Raw genomic sequence first — 14,531 nt, forward strand, 5'->3', positions numbered from 1 at the left:
AATAGGGAGAGGTGTGTGGGCTCCTGGGGTGGCTGTAGTGGATCGGGGGCACATGCTGTCTGAGCGTCTCTGGGGGGGGGGCAGGGCTTTGCCCTGTTTCTAAGAAATTCCTAGTTAAGCCCAGTGGCCTGAGGTGGAAGCCCATGGACTCTGGGTTCCTTTACATCCTTGTCCTCAAAGAGGACTTCCCCTTTGCGTTTTTACTTGAAATATAACGACCTCATTTGTAATTACAACTGTCATGAGTGAGGCTGAGTCACCCACTTAAACATGGGTGAGAAGGTGGCTCTCTGGAACAGCGTGACACCAGAGTCTCTATCTTTTGGGTTGGGTTACCCCTTTGTGGTAAAGCCTGGGATAGCAGGCCAACAGGCACAGGCCTGGAAGGTTGTTCTGGGTAGAGCTGGCTGCACTATTTGCTGTGGCAAGATGGAAATACAGGCCCGACCCCTGGTTAAAGATCGTCAAGAAACAAGGGCTAGGACTGTAGCTCAGTGGTAGAGTATTTGCCTAGCATGCATGAGGCCCTGGGTTCAATCCCCAGGATTGATTGCCAGAAAAGAAAATCAATGAAGAAATTAAAGATGGTCCTATCAGGGCTTGAAAACAAGAAAACAGACAGCTTTTGTATGCCCAGACAGTTGGCCCCAAATCCAAGAACTGATGATGTCCAAGCTACAGTGACCACCCTGCCACCTTATTGGGGGACACTGAGTTCCAGGGCCAAGACCACCTAGGGGAGGCAGGTGGCTTAGCTCCAGGTGGGAGCTCCTTCCACCCACCACCTCTGGCCTTTTCCAGGCATTCACTTTGCTGGAAGAAAGGCTGGTAAAATGTAGTTATGGTGGTACAGAACAGGCTCTGATGTGTGCCTCTAGGAACGCATGTGGGAGAGAGCTGTGTGAGAGCAGGCAGGTGTGAGGAGAGGACATGTCTTTGTGAGGGGTCAGCATGTGCAGGAGGGTGCTGGGGTGTGGGTCATCTCATTCACTGTGGTCAGAGCAGGTGTTACCCCACCTAGAGCAGGCCCCAAAACTCATAGGTTGGTTTGTGTCTCCCCTAGAAGGGCCTGGCCACACCTGAGGCCCTAGAGACAGTGACTGATGGAGGCTACTTTCCACCCTCAGGCGAGTCTAGGCTGTGGTGGGAAGTAGATGAGGTGGGGTAAGGGGGTAGTGCCCATCCCAGGCAACTCACTTCTTGGGTTTCCTAGGGGAGATGTCTAGAGGCGTCCCAGGGGCTGGCATGTCCATGGGGAACATATCCACCCACAGCTCCAGGCGACCCTGAGGAAGAGAGGGGTGTGGCAGATGTCTGAGTGACTTATTCTCTATTCTCTAGGCCTATCCAAAGCTGCATGCCACTGGATGTCTTATAATGTCACCAATAGCCAGTGACAGCTTCTCGGGGAGCCAGCTCCCTGATGGGATTCTCAGAACACACACTTGCCATTCAAGTTGGCCTTGGTGGGGAGGCATGTGGGAATACAGTGGGGACATAGGGAATATCATGAGCCCCGTTTCTACCCTCATGATCCCAGGTTGAGGATCTCTAACCCCAGATCCCAGCCATGTGCGCATCACCTGCTCGATGCCTGGCTTGTCAGGGTTGAGCAGCGGCCTAGTCTCCACGTGTTCCGGTACAAGGCGGCAGCCCACTCGGGGGATGTCCTCCCAGTGTCTCAGAGCAGACAGCGCCACATGCTCATCTGTGGGCTTCTTCTGACCTGTGGATGCAATGGATCAGGTATGTCCACACAGCCTCTTCAGAAGCGGGGGACCTGTGCTGGGGCCAGGAGCTTAGGAGCACAAAGCTCCGAGTCTTGACCTGTCTACCTCACCTACATCTTATTGATAGGGAGACAGGCCTAGGGCTCAGCAGCACCACAGAGCCCAGAGAGACCTATGAATTTGGCTTACCAGACTTCGGGAAAGGAGTGGGGAGGGGAGTAGGGGTGGGGCTTTGAGCCAGAGAGACCTAGGCCCACGCCATTACTCAGCGTCAGGAGAGATACATGACCTTGGGCAAGTCACCACACTGGAACTTGTTGGGTCTCAGTTTGCTTATTTGGAGAAGGGGATATTTTCCTGGCCCATGGGGATGAACGAGAGAGAGAGAGAGAGGGCATTGTGTGGGTAAGTGGTATAGGAGAGGGTGTCAGGGCAGCGTCTGGGCAGAATAGAGGGAGCTCTGGAGTATGGAGCAGAAGGTCACCAGGACTCAGTTTAAGGACATGTGCAGTAGGTCTGGAAGTCCCCCATAGAGAAGTGTGGCTCCCTGGTGGCCTCTGAAGCCCCTGGGGTGGGGGCCAGTCAGCCGCTTTCAACGCCCCTTACCATTCTCATCCTCGATCTCTGAGGGCCCCGTGAAGACACGGTTGGAGACCTTCACTCTCCCATGGGGACCAAAGTGGGGGCCGTCCACCTTGCCTTCTTTGCAGAGACGAGTTAGGATCTGGCTAGGCTGCATGGGGTCCCTCCAGATATTGTAGCCGTGTCTGTGGGAGGAGACGCACAGGCGTGACGCTGGGTCATCCCAGGTGGCAGCTCTTTCTGGCCAGTTCTCTGCAGTTGGCCATTGCCTCCGTCAGCAACGGCCTCCTGGGGCTCCAGGACACTGACGCTGCTGGAGGCTGACCCTTCTATCTTGTCTTTGGCCCTGACATCCACCACCCCACCATCCCTCAAAGACTCTTGTGAGGCACCAGATAGCCAGAGAGTGAAGGGACTTGACCAGGTCGCTCAGCCTGTAAGTGGCAGAGGCCTTCCCAGATCTTCAGAAGACATTACCCACTGTCCTGCGCCCTTCTGCTTCCCCGATTCTGTCCCCTTTGTCCTGGAATCCCCTTCCTACCCTGTCTTGGAATATTCAGGCCCAGTCCCTGAAGCTGTGCTCAGAGTACGTAGGGTGAAGGCATCACCCAGAACAGAAATCCCACCATATTCACATTCCCAAATTATCACTCCCGAGCAGCAGACATCCTGCCCCTTCCCCATTCCCTGCCCTCAGCCTGGTCCCCAGCCCCTCCCAGTGACCGGTCCCGCTCTGTCCTCGCACATGGAATAGGTCTGCGCGATACCACAGGTGGCCCGGTGCTTGCTGTAGAAGCGGTTTTCCAAGTCAATCTTGGTTTCTCCGATGAGATCATCGGTGCCCACCAGATCCCAGTCATACACGGCCACGGTCAGCATGGACTCCATCGGGAAGGAGGCCTCGATGTCAAAGGACCTGCCAGGCCAGGGTGGGGGGGTGAGGAAGGGGGTTGCAGGTTGAGATTGGTAAAGGGTGGGGACGGGACTGAGAGTTACGGTGGGCAGAGAGGGTACCACACAAGGCCTTACTTCCCAAAGACGGGGTTGAGCTGCTTGGAGATGTAGTTCTCCTTGTCTCGGATGTCGGTCTTGCCTAGCTTGATGGCAATATAGGGGTCAGCTTTGCCATTGATGTCAGCCGGATGCAGGTCTGTGGCCTGGACAGGGTAAGTGCTGCCTCAGTAGAATCTTGGGTACCCTCGCCCTGTTCCTGAGGGTCCCATGATGTTGAAAAGTGGGGGCAGGGGCGTCGGGTTAGAGACAGAAGTCTCACTGTGTGGCTCTAGGGAAGTTGCTGCTTCTCGTCCCTGGGACTGGAACAAGAAAGATGAGGACGAGACCAGTGGTCCTTCTGATGTCTCGAAGCTACCTCAGTGCCTCCAGCAGGAGGCCTGGGGGTGGGTGGGGCTCATAGGGAGGGGGTGTGAAGGGAGCCTTACCCGGACCACATAGACTCGGACCTGGGGGGGGGGGGCTCATAGGGAGGGGGTGTGAAGGGAGCCTTACCCGGACCACATAGACTCGGACCAGCACATTAATGGGGTCATTGCTTGGGATGCCCTGGAACATCCCATAGGTGGGGTCATAGCCAGCTTCTCGAGATACATCCTCTGGGAGTGGCACTTTGTACACACAGAGGGAACCCTGGAGCAAGGCATGGGGTGGGGGTGTAAGGCGGCAGGCTCCCCTGGAGAGGCCCAACTAGCCAATAGCATAGGTCCACACCGTGGCAAGGCCTTAACACCCAGTTGCTGGATCGTGGAAGGTGCAGGGGTTCTAGAGGGCAGTGGCAGAGATGTAGAGAAATGAGGTTGTGGGTGTGTGTGTGTGGGGGGGGATCAACAGTTGGGCCGTGCTCCTTGCCTGACCTTGAACCGACCCACGATGCGTTCCTCCTCTGTGGGGCCGTCTTCGTCATCCCCCGTCTTGCCCCGCAACAGGTTGAAGGTGTGCAGCCAGTCCTCAAAGTTGTCAAACTCTGACTCTAGCTCTTTGGGGTACACCTGGACAGGCCAGGGGGTCAGGCCTCGTGCCAGCAGCCTGCCCCATCGGCTGTCCCCCACCCCCCACCCCGCACCCCGGCAGGATCTGCTCCCAGACCTTCACCTTAAGCTCGTCGATCTTGGCTTTCTTCTTCTCAGGAGCCTCAGATCCCTGGCCAGGGCTCTGGTTTTTCTTTCTTTTCTCCTCCTTTGCAGCCCTGGACTTCTCCTTGCCCTTCATTGGCCCCTTCAGGCCTGGTCCAAAGTAGAAAAGGAGGCCCTAGTTAGGGGAGCGTGGTGTGGAACAGGCCAGAGCAGGCAGGCCTGAGATCAAGACCCAGCTTCACTACCTCTTCTCCACTTAACTCTGGAGTCTCTCTCTCCTTCTCTCCTGATTTTTTTTTTTTTAAGACAGGGTTTCTCTGTGTAGCCCTGGATGTCCTGGAACTCACTCTGTAGACCAGGCTAGCCTTGAACTCAGAGATCCCCCTGCCTCTGCCTCCTGAGTGCTGGGATTAAAAATGTGCACCACCACTGCCTGACAACGTTACAGTCTCACTGCATTCCACGAGGAGATGCAGACAGCAAGCAGGTCATGCCTGGGATAGGGACACAGACTGTTGCCTGCTCTTGGCAGGGTGAGTGGGGAAGGAGTTGGATCTGGAGTCAGGGGCTTGTGTGTGGCCCTGAGCCTGCTCCCTTTGTGTGTGTGTGTGTGTGTGTGTGTGTGTGTGTGTGTGTGTGTGTGTGTGTGTGTGTGTGTATATATGTCCTGGAACTCTCTTTGTAGACCAGGCTGGCCTCAAATTCACAGAGATCCACCTGCCTCTGCTCCCGAGTATTGGGATTAAAGATATGCACCACCATATCTGGCATCGTTTTCTAGGTATATATTAATAAGATTGCTGCCTATTAGCATTTCCCAAGCTGCATCCAGTGGGGTTCCAGGCATAAGTGCCATTGGCATGCTTAGAAGAAAAGAGGAAATCATTTATATAGTACCTTCCTTTGAAAAACTGATGACACCAGTGCTTGAGGGGAAGGCTCAGAGGGTAAAAAAAAAAAAAAAAAAGCTTTGCAAGTGTGAGGATCTAAGTTTGAACCCCAGGAATTCATGTAAAGGCTGGGTGCACAGCACAAGTGTCTCCAAACCCAGAGCTTCTGGGGGGAAATGGAGGTAGAGACTGGAGAATTCCCAGAAGCTCATAGGCCAGCTAGCCGGGTGTACACAGAGGCAGGGAGAGCCTGTTTCAAACAAGGTGGTAGGTGAGGAGTGACATCTGAGGTCATCCTCTGAGCTCCACATGCATATTGCGGTACATGGGCTCTCACGTTCACATGCAATACACGCAACACACACACACTCAGACACACCTCCACACACCCCTGTGTAATCAATACTAACATAAAGGCTCTGAGACGTCTTGTACACAAAGGAACCTGCTCAAGCCAGCATTTCCTAAACAGATCTGACCACAGAAACCCCTTTCTCCTCCAGAATAGCATTCCTGTTGTTCCATGGAAAAGATTATTAAAAACTGTGGGTGGGACCAACGAGGAGGTCCCTTCTAGCTCAGATACTCTATGGTTCTAGATGTGTGCCTGCTGCTGTGGTTGCTGAACTGATCAGAGTGGAAACCACTGTAGAAGAGGTCCTTGGCTTGATCCTTGGAGCCCAGGCCAGGACTGGGAAGCAGCAGACATTGTCATGGATGCAGGGATCCAGAGTTCGGGATGCCAGGGGGTCCAGGTCTCACCCTCAGTGGTATCCATTTCTTCCTTCTCTTCCAAGTCAATTCCAGAGCCCTCATGTTGTCGAAGTTGCTGCCAAAACATGAAGAGGCATCTCTAAGTCTCCACTTATTGTCCCCATAGCCAATGGCATCTTCACCTTCTGTTGACGTGTGCATTCGGTCCCCAAGCCTGGGGGCTGCTCAGGGTGCTCATGGCACCCTATCTTTGACTCCCCACAGCATCTAGTATGATCTGCTCATCATGCAGATGCCAGAGGTCTTTGTGGGACACATGGCTGACAAGAGGGGGGACTAAGCCAGGAAGGCGAACCATTTACTAGCCCAAGGAGGGAGGGTTCTGAAGGGAGACTCCAAGGAGCTGGTTCTGCGGGTTAGGGTAGGATCTGGAGAGGTGGATGTGATTTCTAGCTGGGTCACCTGCTGCCCCGTTCCTCCTTCCAGCCCATGCCCAGGCCTCACCTCCTTCATGGTGTCGATGGAGGCAAAGTACTTGGACCACCAATCCAGCATGCTCTCATCCGGTTCCTCTTCCTCTGCCTCGTCTGATGTGCCTTTCTTTTTCTTCTTCTTCTTTTCCTTCTCCTCTTCAGCCTGGGGGTTGGCCAGGGCGACTGTCCCATAGGCTCTCCTGCTTTCCACCCTTTCCCGGCACCCTGCATGATCCCTTCCCACTCTGGCCATCTGATCCCCCATAATACTGTGGAGCCACCAATGCCATGGAGGCAAGGCCTTGGGGAGGAGGGTACCGTAGCCCCACAAGAACCACAGCCTGCCACTGTGAGCCGTAGGTCAAGGCAGGGCTGGCACTCGGGGAAGGATGGCTAGGTCCATGAAGTTGGCCACCTTCTGACCTGGCACAGAATGGTTCTCTTGCCCTAGGGCCCTCGCACAGCTCCCACACTTACCACATCCACCTTGACCACAGCATCAGAAGTCTGTAGGGGGAAGGAACCAAGGAGACAGGGCAGGGTTAGCCACCAAGAACTGAAGGGGCAGGCAGTAGGCCAGCCCAGGAAGTGAGAAAAGCCAGGAGCCACGAGGGCACACACAGTGACCAATGCTTACTCTACTCTTTGCTGGGAGCCCCCTGCTCTTGTGAATGTGAAGCTTGCCTTGTGCTCAAGAGCAGGCTGCCTGCTAAGGTGACTAATGTCTACTCAAGGCTGCTTCCGCTGTTCCCTCTGGCTTGCTAGATCCCTGGCTGCCTGTACCTTAGAGTCACCTGGGGGCTTTTATGAATAATGATGGGTCTGTATGGGGAAGGGGTGGGGAGCCGGGCAGAATATTCAAAACTGAGCACCTGGGCCGCAAGCTCTCCAGGCAGCACCACCCAGAGCTCCAGGGCCCACTGCCTTCTGTCCTTTCTAGAGACCATTGGCAGCTCTGACTACTCACTGGCCAGGTCAGGGCAAGAGCATTTTAGATCAGGCCTCAGAAGCTAGGGAATACCCCAGGCTGTGTGAATCGAGTGAGGTAGGGAACAGGAGGCTGAAAATGGGCCAGGAGGGAGCCCCTTCATGGTTCTGAGCAGAGACTAGGCCTCAGGGAGGCTGGCTCCAGGATGACCCATCCTGACCTCTCCTACAGGCCTTCCTCTGCTAGGTAGACACCCCCGGTCCTAAAACCAGAGGAATAGGCCCCTCCTTGTGGAAATCCTTCCCTAGCCCAGGCTCCCAGGGCATCACTTGGCATGGAAAATGGCCCCATACAGGACACACCTCTCAAACAGTCCAGTGCCTAGGGGGGGGTCATGTCTGAAGTATGAAATGCTGCAGGTCATCACCTGTTACTGCTTCTCTTGTACATACCGTCTGTTCATGCACACATGTGCATACACATGTGTGTAATGCTCCCTTCCAGGCAGTGCCATGTGAATCAAGGTTGGCTCTTGACAACTACACTTGAGAGTTAAGTCAGGGTTGCGCTCTCTGGGCAGGTCTGCCCGGCTCTCCAATGTGCCAACTGTGCTTGTGTGTCCCTGGCCAGTGGGGTGGGGAGCCTGGCCGCTCGCCTTACCGCGTCCAGCTTCACCATGGTCTCCAGCTTCTTGACGGGCACCTCGGGCTCCATGCTCACTACAACCTCCCCTGTGGGGCGAGAAGTGGGGCCCCCATTGCACAGCATGTGGTAGCCCCGGAGAAGCCTGACTGGACAGAGAGACAGACAGACAGACGACAGAGAAGGAGCAGAGTCACAGTGAGAAGCCGTAAGGTAGGAAGAATGGAGTACAGCAGATTCTGGAGCTTTCTCAGGGCAGAGGAGGGACAGGGTAGATATAAGAACAAGATGGGCATGAGGAAGGGAAGTGATCTGGAGAGAAGGGTGGATCCTTGTGCATCCAGACAGCAGAACTGAGGTGAGGCCTGGAGGCTATGCCCAAGGGAATGCCTGGGTCTCCTCCATCACTTGGTAGAAGAGGTCATCTGCTCTCAGCCTTTTGAGGGCCTGTCCAGTACTGGCTGTGGGCCTCAGAGTGAAGGGCAGGCCTGTGCAGTCTTCTCTGGCCCCAAGGATGTCTATCCACCCTACCCCCCCCACCCCTACACTGCCATGCTGCCCCATGGAGATGGCCTAGAGTCAACCCTGATGGATACGTGAACTGCACAGTGAGATGGGGTCCTTCTAGGAGCTGACTAGAGCCAGGCCTAGTCTTTCGGTGGCATACCTGTGGTGTTCCAGTTGGGGGCTGAGCGGTCCGGGGGGCGATAGATGAAGCGCCGCAGCGAGCTGACAGCATGGGAGCCCACCAGGGTGTATCGTCCAAAGGCCCGGCAGTCTACCACGCGGATGTTCAAGGGTGGGTGCAGTAGCTCATTCTCTGGGAGGTCCTGAGAGATGATGGTAACACGTTACAACCTCTGCCTCAGAGAAAGGGGCCGAGGAGGCTGGCTAAGGCAAGCCATACTGGTCGGACCTAGCCCTGCCCGGCTCCGCCAGCTCCCACACTCACCACTTCAAACCACTTGACCAGGGTGTTGAAATTGGGGTTCTTCTTATAATTGTGAATCAGGGATGATTGTACCCCCTTCCCCGCACACTCGATGTCCACCCGTGGTCGGTCCACCTGGGCCAGGTTCACCCTCTTCAAGTCCCTCAGGCCCCAGAACAGCACCTGGGAGCAGGGGGAAGGTGGCTTTGTGAAGGGAGCCAGTGGTGGCTGGGAAAGGCCACCTGAGAGAATCAGTAACAAGGTGGGAGGTGAGGAGAAGCAAGATTGCCATGGGCAGGGACAGTGCCAGGAGGCTGCACGTGGTGAGTGTCCCCAGAGGACTGAGGTTATAGGGCCTCTGGGGTAAAGGTCGCTATGGAAAACAGGCCGAGAATGGCTATGGGCACAGTGGTGTGTGTCAGAGCCTGGGCTGGGGGCCTGCACCGTGGTGCTGGCTCCAGGGAGTGATCTGGACAAGTCCCCTCCACTCTTGAGCCCACACTATCCTTTTCTGAAACGGAGAAGCGTGGCTAGGAGACTAAGAGTTTGACGGCTCACGTGGAATGTTCACTCAAGCTGCTTCACGGAGCAAAAGTCTCAAGGTGACTTGGACGAAGGTCACAGGCAGGGCAGGGAGGTGCACAGCACCCTCACACACCTCTGTTGTGGAAATTACTTTAACCGTGTAAAGGTGTGTTACAGTTGTTTATGCTGCATTTGTTTAACAATGTAAGGACGTGTGTTTAACTATGTAAAGATGTGTTGCATCTGGTTCACCTTGCCTGCCTAAGGCACCTGATTGGTCGAATAAAAAGCTGAACAGCCAATAGCTAGGCAGAAGAGGGATAGGTGGGGCTGGTGGGCAGAAAGAATAAAATAGGAGAAATCTAGGCTAGAGAAAAATGGGGAGAGGGGGAGAGGGGGGAGAGGGGGAGAGATGTCCAAGGGCCAGAAGCCAGGCAGCCACCAGCCAGACCCAAGAAGCAGTGAAAGTAAAATATACAGAAGGAAAGAAAAGTAAAAATCCTCAAGGCAAAAGGCAGATGAAGAGAAACAGCTTAATTTAAAAGAGCTAGCCAGAAACACGCCTAAGCTAGGCCAGGCATCCATAACTAATAAGTCTTCCCGTCATGATTTGGGAGCCGGTTGGTGGCCCCAAAGAAAAAAAGCCTGGTACACACCTCCACTCGATACTTGCTGAGCACCGGCCGGATTCCCACAGGCACAGGCATGATGGGTCCTCGGTCCATGTCCACCGGGCCATTGATGGGTGGCAGGTCAGCCTTCCCTGATGGCCCAATCTGAGGAATTCGGTCATAAATCACAATGGCCGACCAGGGAGAGGGGCCATTTCCCCACTGAATTGATGTCATGAGATCAGAAGGGACAGACAGGCCAGAGAGCCCAGGGGCCCTGAGCTCTTTCTCCCAGCCCTGACTTTCAAGTCCCCCACCACCACCCCACCTACCTGCAGCAGCTCGAAGGCGGCCAGTAGGTCTCCGGCGGTGGCATTACCTCGGTAGATCTGGTAGTACTCAAGCTGGGGTGGGAAGCGAGGCGGGCAGTATGCCTCATCTGCCATCTTCACCAGGGGCTTGGCGAAGGTCCGGCCCATGAAGTCAGCTTTGCCCTAACACAACAAAACTCTATTGGGCACCCCAACAGTTGAGTTGGCTTGTAGGCAGAGTTAGGCCCTCTTGGAAAGGGTGCTATCCGGACTGATCTTTCTGCCCTACCCTAGAACGTCCACGCGAGGCTGCTACAGAGCGTGATAAATCTAGGTAGGGATCAGAGCCCTGGTGTTGGGGGTTGGGGCTGTGACTACAGGGCTCCCTGGTACATCTCTGGAAGACACTGGCCTCAGTGTGTTTATCCAGAAGGTGACCTGGTTTGCTCCCAGTCCCCGAGAAGCTCATGGTACTGGAAAAGGATCAGGTTGTGGGTGGGCAGGAGGCACCTGGAAAGCTTGGTCACCAGCCCCGCTTCCCAACAAATCCAGCTAAGGAGCAGGGGCAGCACAGGACTTTAGTGCGGGGGGGGGGGGGGGGGGCTGCTAGAGGTCACTGGTGCCAGTGCCCACCTTACCATGGTGTCCTGGTCGTAGATCTCAATGACAATGATGGGGGGATCGTCGCGTAGCTCATGAGCTTCACCGTACAGCTCCAGGTTGTCGAATACCAGCATTTGGTCCCAAGTGGGACACAATGTCTCATTCAGAACCTGCGTCGTGGAGAGAGGATGGAGGACAAATGGCAGACACCATTCATCGTCGTCGTGGGCGGCAGGGTACCCTGCAGGCAGGAGTGTTGGATTCTCCTACTTTCCCAGAAATCTGAAAGTCAAGGCATTCTAGGAAGTCTGTTCCTAATACCCTACCAAAGTCATTTTGCTTTGTGGGCGTAGCCCTAGTCCAAGCTGGTGGCTTTTACTAGCCTAGCCAGTTACCTAAAGGGCTTCCCTCTGAGGAGCTGGGGAAGTAGCAGACCGGTTGTCCTGCCTCCTGGTGCTCCCACAGCCAGCGGCCCCTCCCCTCCCCCTCCCCTCCCCTCCCGAGCCTCCTCCCCCGCAGAGCTCCCTCCCCTCCAGAGCCCCTCCCCTCCAGCACCCCTCCCCTCCAGCTCCCCCTCCCCTCCAGAGCTCCTCCCCTCTAGGACTCCCTCCCCTCCAGCGCTCCCTCCCCTCCAGCACCCCTCCCCTGCAGAGCCCCTCCCCTCCAGCGCCCCCTCCAGCACCCCTCCCCTGCAGAGCCCCTCCCCTCCAGCGCCCCCTCCAGCACCCCTCCCCTGCAGAGCCCCTCCCCTCCAGCGCCCCCTCCTCTGCAGAGCCCCCTCCCCCTCAGGTCCTTAACCTCCGTGCACTGGCTCTGGTTGATGAAGAAGACACGGGCGAAGGGATCAGAGAGGCCACTGCTGTCAGCGGCAAAGAGGCTTCGGGCCTGATACATGTGGGCTCGGAGCTGGAAGGCCTGCTTCTCTGTGGGGAAGAGCGGGTTGAGCCATGCCATATGGCCCCCCCGCACCCCCGTGGCCCTCTGGGGGTTCAAACTGGGAGAGTGGCCCACCCAGGACGAGGAGTCCTCACTCACTGGTGTAGACCAGGCTGATAGGCGGAAAGGAGTGCAGACCCAGGCCTTGGGCGGCCTTGACCTCCTCGAAGCCACAGGGCAGGCCACACAGGAAGTCCTTTCGCTGCTTACTGAGGCCCAGCCACAGGTAGAGCTCCAGCTTGGCTTGTACCGTCCAGCCTGCCGAGCCGAAGCCCCTCTTCCCTGGCAGCTAGGGGCAGGCTTGGGGTCACCAAGAGCCTGATAACTTCCCCGGCTCACAGGGTAAGGGGTGGGGGGGACCCAGGGTGAAGCCTCAGGCAGGGTTAGGCAAAGTTGGGCCTACCCCTTTACCGTACAGATATGGGGGTGAAAGACTAAGAGGGATGGACAGATGGGGCCGGGTGGGCTCCGGACCTCTGAACACCTGCTAGTTAAGGGCTCTACCTCCTCCTCTTAGGCTTGCCAGACTCAGTGGAGCCTCTACAGGAACCCACCTCACCCCACCCAAGTCCCATCCCCTGCAACACCTTGAGGAAGAGGGTCTTGACTTTGGCACAGTCCTTGCCCAGTTCCTCTTCCACAATGGAGAAGAGCAGGTCTTTGGAGGGCACCCGGGCATAGGCGATGCGTTTGTTGTTGCTCATCATCCAGATGAACACATCTGGAATGCTGTGCTGGGGCTGCAGTAGAGAGCCAAGGGCACACGCCAGGGGGACCCAGTGTCAGTGTATAATGGTACCCTGAGCCCGATGCACCACACTCCGGAGAGCGGGAACCTGACTTAGGAGAAGCTGGGGGCTTGGAGAGGAAAGACCCTCATTCTTGGGTTTTCCTTTTTCTCCCACTGAACTTGCTCCATCTTGTCCAGAGTGGCTATCTGAGCAACAGGATCCACCCAGGGTGTGTGCTTTCTGGTCAGCCCTTTTCTAGGCTGTCCCTGTCCTCTCGGCCACCCACCTCATCTGCCAGGAAGCGTAGCTTCTGCAGGAAGTTCTGGCACAGCCTCAGCTTGTCCCGGACAGTGTGTCGCTTTACCTGAGCCCTCAGGTTCTTGGCCTGTTGTCCCATGCTTTCCTGGTGTAGGTAGAAGGAACACTCAGCTTTCAGTGACAGCCTGAGCCACGACATCAGGAACAGATGTCCCTGCTCATTGGCTTTCTTGATCCCGGGGTCCAGCTGTAACTCACCAGCTCCCTCATACAGGACTTGAGGCGCTCCCGGTCCAGCCTGGTGCGGGACGAGAGGCCCTGGTCCTTGTCCGAGAGGGAGAGGAAGCGGCTGTAGAGGGACCGGGGTAGGGAAGACCCAGGGCTTAGTCTCCTCTGCCCTGACCTGACTATAGTGTCCACTGTCCCACCCTGCCCTCCCCCGTCCACCCTCTCACTGGCAGCCACAGCTCAGTTCCTCTAGCACACCCCGCAGGCGGCGCTCCGGGTAGGACTTCTCCGTTTTGATCATCTCCTGCACGTCATTCAGACCTTCCTCCTGTGAACCGGGGTTTCAAGTGCACTCTGGGCCCCAGCCCTCCTCATCCCAGATGTCCGTCCCATTCACCCCAGGAAAGAGGAACCTAGTAACGGGGGGCCGTTCCATATGTATTATGAAGGAGCCAAGTTCCCAGAGCCTGTTTTAGACATTAGGGACTCTTGGTTACTCATGGGTCCTCAGCTCCTCCAGGAAGAAGTATCCTGGGCTGTGACCATGGTGGGCTGAGCAGGACCCAGGGCTGGAGAGAGGCCTGGTGCAGACTTGAAGCCTGCCCAGCTGCCTCTGAGAGCCCAGACCTAGAGGGTCAGACCCTTAGACTCTACTCCAGAGCTCTGGGATCCTGTTGGGGGGTCCCCTTTCTCTATTTCAAGACAGCCTCTGGATAGACAGCCTGTGTTTTACAGGTGAGGCCCTCACACATGCCCAGAATTCCAGATCCCACCACCCCCGCCTGGCCCTGACCAGCTTATCAGCTATGTGGTCCATGATGTTGGCATTGTAGAGACGGCGGCGCTGGTCAGGCCACCAGCTCTTGATGTAGATGCAGGGTTTGCGCTCCAGGTAGGGCAGGTGAAAGTAGTTCCTGGTGTGGGATGCAGAGCGGGGTTCAGGGATGTTGAAGTCCAGGGCCCTGGGAGGTGAGGGCCAAGGCCGCTGGAGGCTGGGCGAGTGACCAGCCCACCTGTCTGTGATCTGGGGCCGCATAGGTGGGGTGGAAGACACTGAGGCCAGGTCCCCGCCTTCATCACCCTCATCGTCACTGGAGTTCTGAATCAGATCGACTTCTTCTTCGTCCCCAGGCTCCTTCCTGGGCCGAGGCCGCGGGGGCCGTGGCATGCCATCGACTTCATTGCCATAGTTTCCTAGACAAAGAGTGGCTTGTAAGAGGCCTACATCCCACCCTCCATCCAGTCCACGTCTCTCTCTTGGAGAGGTAAAGGGCTCAGACACCATCCAGGGAAAGGTCTCACGTCGCCCCTAAGGGAGAGGTCTGATGATAGCTGTGGCCAACTCAGAACA

General features: G+C 56.3%; 1 protein-coding gene across 7 annotated transcripts in view; it reads right to left on the reverse strand.

Moving 5' to 3' along the window:
• The window catches only part of Otof (otoferlin), a 101,541-nt gene that overhangs the window by 4,971 nt on the left and 82,039 nt on the right, over positions 1 to 14,531 (reverse strand). For 4 of the 7 annotated variants that reach the window (XM_052746063.1, XM_052746064.1, XM_052746059.1 and 1 more), the window contains 25 exons: positions 14,194 to 14,374; positions 13,974 to 14,094; positions 13,408 to 13,508; positions 13,211 to 13,301; positions 12,981 to 13,097; positions 12,551 to 12,703; positions 12,063 to 12,252; positions 11,826 to 11,950; positions 11,063 to 11,197; positions 10,446 to 10,607; positions 10,159 to 10,278; positions 8,999 to 9,160; positions 8,714 to 8,876; positions 8,065 to 8,135; positions 6,954 to 6,983; positions 6,508 to 6,639; positions 6,052 to 6,118; positions 4,419 to 4,549; positions 4,181 to 4,315; positions 3,819 to 3,956; positions 3,342 to 3,469; positions 3,058 to 3,228; positions 2,337 to 2,497; positions 1,584 to 1,726; positions 1,198 to 1,286 (listed from right to left, as the gene is read on the reverse strand). In XM_052746063.1, the coding sequence (XP_052602023.1) occupies positions 1,198 to 1,286; positions 1,584 to 1,726; positions 2,337 to 2,497; positions 3,058 to 3,228; positions 3,342 to 3,469; positions 3,819 to 3,956; positions 4,181 to 4,315; positions 4,419 to 4,549; positions 6,052 to 6,118; positions 6,508 to 6,639; positions 6,954 to 6,983; positions 8,065 to 8,135; positions 8,714 to 8,876; positions 8,999 to 9,160; positions 10,159 to 10,278; positions 10,446 to 10,607; positions 11,063 to 11,197; positions 11,826 to 11,950; positions 12,063 to 12,252; positions 12,551 to 12,703; positions 12,981 to 13,097; positions 13,211 to 13,301; positions 13,408 to 13,508; positions 13,974 to 14,094; positions 14,194 to 14,374 (3,217 nt within the window). Of the gene's footprint in view, positions 1 to 1,197; positions 1,287 to 1,583; positions 1,727 to 2,336; positions 2,498 to 3,057; positions 3,229 to 3,341; positions 3,470 to 3,818; positions 3,957 to 4,180; positions 4,316 to 4,418; positions 4,550 to 6,051; positions 6,119 to 6,507; positions 6,640 to 6,953; positions 6,984 to 8,064; positions 8,196 to 8,713; positions 8,877 to 8,998; positions 9,161 to 10,158; positions 10,279 to 10,445; positions 10,608 to 11,062; positions 11,198 to 11,825; positions 11,951 to 12,062; positions 12,253 to 12,550; positions 12,704 to 12,980; positions 13,098 to 13,210; positions 13,302 to 13,407; positions 13,509 to 13,973; positions 14,095 to 14,193; positions 14,375 to 14,531 lie in introns of all 7 variants that reach the window. The other 3 variants (XM_052746062.1, XM_052746058.1, XM_052746057.1) reach the window with 1 other exon arrangement.

This window comes from Peromyscus californicus, unplaced genomic scaffold (assembly GCF_007827085.1).
Source record: "Peromyscus californicus insignis strain IS unplaced genomic scaffold, ASM782708v3 Scaffold_1__1_contigs__length_55948999, whole genome shotgun sequence".
NCBI classification, from domain to species: domain Eukaryota; kingdom Metazoa; phylum Chordata; class Mammalia; order Rodentia; family Cricetidae; genus Peromyscus; species Peromyscus californicus.